Below are 4,618 nucleotides of genomic sequence, written 5' to 3'. Positions count from 1 at the left end.
TTTGGAGTGCTTTGTGGAGAAAATAGAACACATATGCATACAAAAAGAAAAGAGAAAAAGCAAAGATTAATAGAGCATGTGAGAGGGGTACCTGTACTACAAGGAAGATTTCATGTCTGCTGGAGAAATTAAATATTATATGGTAATTACTATTAATGTATATCTACTAATATTAGATTTCATCAATTAAACTTGACATTTAATATTTTAGGATAAATAACTTGGAAGAGAGGTCACTCGGGCTGAGATACATCGCTATCTTCATGTTAATCATGAAACAAATGAGTATACTAATGGATTATCACAAATGATTCAGATAAATATATATTTAATTAGTATTTAAATTGATATATAATTCTTTAACTATATAATTAGCTATGCAAATTATTATATATTAATTAACTATTTTAATTTTATTATTAATTTTATTATTATTTAATTAGTATTTTTATTTTTTATCAGCAAGCTACTACTCCTCCTACTCAACGAGCTTGTCCAGTGCAGCAGAAAAATATGAGATCGCAAGCTTTATGAACATTAGTGGTGGGAAGTACAAAGGTTGTGTGTTAGGTGTTGGTAGTTTATCGTCAACATTTGTTAGTGGTGGGAACATATATTCAGACTGAGACATCTTTTTCTTATGCTAGTACAAATCGATCTCATCATTCGTCGACAGACAATGTTAACCAATTAAAAGAACAATGGATCAGTCAACAAGAAGAAAAGATACAACAGCTGATACAAGTAGCAATTGATAAATGAAACGAAGAATGGAAACAAAAGTTTCAAGAGCAACAACTGCAGTTTCAGCAGCAATAGTTTCAACAGCAACAGTTTCAACAACAACAGTTTCAACAACAACAATTTTCATTTCCTCTTGTGTTTTATCAGCACTTCCCACCTCACCAACAACAATATTCAATGCCTTAATACTCGCAACAACAACCACTATTCCAGCAGCAACAACAATACTCTCAATACTTGCAACAACAGCAGTCGCCTCTAAATTTCTAGCAGCAACAACAGGAGCCTCAAAACTCCACCTTCCAGCAACAACAACAATCAATGTTTTAGCAACAACAATATTTTAATAATTATCAGTATGTCCGTCATGTTCACAACAACTTCCTTAACCTCAAGCAGATCAAACTCCATACCGACCAACTATGCCAACAACTAACTTGATATACTAGATTTAAATCAACCTCAACCAACTATGGTTTCGTCGACTTGTAGTGGTGAACATGAAGATGAAATGCAATTTCAAACTATGTTGTCTCCAACACCAATTAATAATACTTTTGAAGGACTTTTGTCGTCGAGTAATATTTCATCAAATAATGATGGAGGGAGTGAAACTAATGCTCAGATGAATTTTTATGATGATTGATGTATTCGAATAATATCTGCTATTTTTATTTTTGGTTGGTAGGAATATATTATACATTTATTATCTAATTATGGTGTGTTTTTATTTTTAGTTTGTATCACATAATTTATTAATTTTGGAATATTTTATTTTGTTAGGTAGTAATAATTGAATTAATATTAAGATTATATTCTAATTTATTTTATATAATATTTTATTTAAATTTAAAATTTCAATTTTTAAGTTATATTAATATTAATTTTTTATATAGGCATAATTGCTTCTACGTACCCTTAATTTAATTTTAAATAACACTTCAATCCTTTACCTTTTTTTCTCGATTTTGTCTTTTATTTAATGTTAAGTAACAATTTGATCTTTGATATCTTAAAATGTCAACAATATTATTCTTTACAAAAACTTAAAAAATTCATCAAAATCTCCAAACAATTAAAACTCATAAAACTCAATACCAATTTCAAGAAAATTCATATATTCATCAAATGCGTAATTCAAATATTCAAATAAACTCATATTTCAATCTCCAACAACATCAAATTCATCAAATAAAGAATGAAAATATGAGTTTATTTGAAGATTTGATTTATGAATTTGATGAAATTTGCATTATATTGAAGATGATAATTAATTTTATGGATTTTGTTTGAAAATTTTGATGAAATTTTGTAAAAAAATGATAACATTGTTGACATTTTAAGACATAAAGAATCAAATTATTATTTAAAAGTAAATAAAAGAGTAAATCGAAAAAAATAAAAAAATGAAGGACTTAAGTGAGATACAATACATTTAAATTAGTTTCATAATCTGAATATATATTTAAATTAGTTTTAATTCAAATTGATAAAGATAGAGATCTTCCATACAAGATGACATAAATAATGCGGATCAGAGTAAAAGGAGCTCTTAATACTAATGAAGAAGTGTAAAAGTTTGTGAACCTATTTCCTGCATGGGTATAAAAAACATTTGCCAAAAAGATTACCGTGAAGTGGTTTTGATTGAGCTACCATTGAAGTATATTGTTAAATGACATGAAGATAAAATTTAAAAACTAAGTCAACTTGGTATAGAATGAAAGCATGACCCTGCCTGAAGAAGAAAATTTAAATTTAGGAGAAGCAATGTTTTAATAATTTGAAATTTGGATTAATCTAAAACTATTTAGAGAAATATTAATATATCTATTAAAAATCTAGAACGTTAAATATAGACAAGTTTAGAAAATGTCTAGAAGAGTGTAATGTTTAAAAAAATCTTCTTATACCTTCTTATAATTATACATATAAATATCTTCTTATACTTAACATTTAAAATTAAAAAATTATAAATTTTCTCTTAGAAATACTTCATTTTCTCTGATAAATAAAACATTAAAACTGAATTAATAAAGTATGACACATAATAAATATTTTTTTCATCAAATACCAGACAATAAATATAATATGGACAATCAACAAGTCTATTTTTATTATAACAACTTGATATCATTCAACAAGTAAAACCTCAAAATTGAACAAATAAATCTCTTGGGGAAAACTTAAAGCTTGTGCTACAAAAATGATTAATTATTTATTCATCCAGTTGGAATATGATTTTTTATAAATTACCATTTGACAACAAAATAACCTTCCTTTAATACCAATCTTCTCAATTTTCCCATTACTCAAATCAAAACAGACTAATTCATTGTCATCTTTATTGAAAAATATATCCCCTCTTTTTCCTACTCCGATAGGATGCTCCAAACAAGGTAACGGTCCAATGATAAAGAGTTTGGTCCATGATTCCTTGACACCGAATTCACCCAAAACTGATATATGAAAAGAAGCTGTTGTTGCATAATTTGATATCATAGCAATAGACATATTTAACACAACTAGGTGTTTTTCCACCCATTCAAAACTATCATATGCATATGCAGGCAAGGGGGTTGTAAGAAAAAACTCATTGCTCAAGTCAAATGACACCAAATGCATTTCATTATTTGTCACCCCCCACCAATGACACGCTCCATTCATGTATACATCACCACCTGCATTACTTACATAACGAGGAGGCATATCAACATTAAGTTTCATCCAGCAATTCATTCTTACGCTATATATCTCCCATAAAGGTTGTGGCCTCATTGTCGTATCATGTTCAGAGTGAGTGAGAGTTGAAATAAAATCCACACTTCGAATTACCTTATAGTCATCTCTGATATAGTCGTAACCAAATCCATGAAGAGTAACCAATGTTGTGAAATTGCATAGATCCTCAACGGGGTTGGGAGGAATGGCCTTAAATTCCTCTGTAGCTGGATTCCATAATACAATTGGGGTGTGATTCACTTTGTAAAGACAAAGAATACCATTAATACCAGAACCCAAAATCTCAATATTAGTGCTATTCTCTTGAAATGGATGTGGCCAATCTAATTTCAATTTACTATCGAACCTCTCACCAGAAAGTAAAAACATTGTGCAATCATCTTCACCTGGAAATGTATGCTTTAGGAGGAGACATGTATCATCGTAAAAGGAATGATATCTTGATATGAGATTGTTGCAAAACATGGTTATAAAATAAGGATTTTCAAATAAATGAATCCAAGATTTGCATACACACGTAAATCGCTTGAGAGATTTTAAAGGCAATTTTGACAGAATAGATAAGACAACATCGTCATGTATATGGTTACTAACCTTATAATCAGTTGAAGCCATAGATTACTCATACACCAGAAATGTCACTTGAAATCATGGAGGATATGTAATCAAAAATGTTTGACTTGAACAAAAACTAGGTAATTGTGACTATAATCAAAACCAAATGAAACAGTCAAGATGGGATTACTTTGTTTTGTTTGAGGCGACTAAAGCAGCCGTTTTAAATGTTTTTTGATAAGTATATAATGAAGTAAATCTAATTTATATATCTTAAATTTGACTTATTTCTTAATTAATAAGGAAAATAAATATTTGGACTTTATATATTGTAATTTAATGTATATTTTTTATTATCTTTCTAATTAATATTAATTTTTTTGTTTTACAATTTTTTATTTTTATTTATAATTTGTCTTGAATGTCATTCTTTTTGAAAAAAAAAATCTTTAATTTATTTATTTGTATGAAAGCATACAAAATTAAAAATATCAGTTTGAATTTGAGTCAAAAGATAAGTAAAATCTAATTAAAATCTAATTTATAATTATTTTTAAATAAATAAAGAAACTCCAAA

At 27.8% G+C, this 4,618-nt stretch overlaps 1 protein-coding gene across 1 annotated transcript; it reads right to left on the bottom strand.

The window, feature by feature from the left end:
• Window positions 1-706: 706 nt before the first annotated feature.
• LOC101491861 (F-box only protein 8-like) lies at window positions 707-4,101 on the bottom strand. Its single transcript, XM_012712113.3, has 2 exons — window positions 3,020-4,101; window positions 707-1,043 (listed from the first exon to the last, which is right to left on the bottom strand). Exons 1-2 carry the CDS (start codon window positions 4,099-4,101, stop codon window positions 707-709), a joined length of 1,419 nt encoding a protein of 472 aa, XP_012567567.2.
• Window positions 4,102-4,618: the final 517 nt, after the last annotated feature.

This window comes from Cicer arietinum, chromosome 7 (genome assembly GCF_000331145.2).
Source record: "Cicer arietinum cultivar CDC Frontier isolate Library 1 chromosome 7, Cicar.CDCFrontier_v2.0, whole genome shotgun sequence".
NCBI lineage: Eukaryota > Viridiplantae > Streptophyta > Magnoliopsida > Fabales > Fabaceae > Cicer > Cicer arietinum.
The sequence above is the reverse complement of the archived record's forward strand: the minus strand, read 5'-3'. Positions and strand labels throughout refer to the sequence as shown.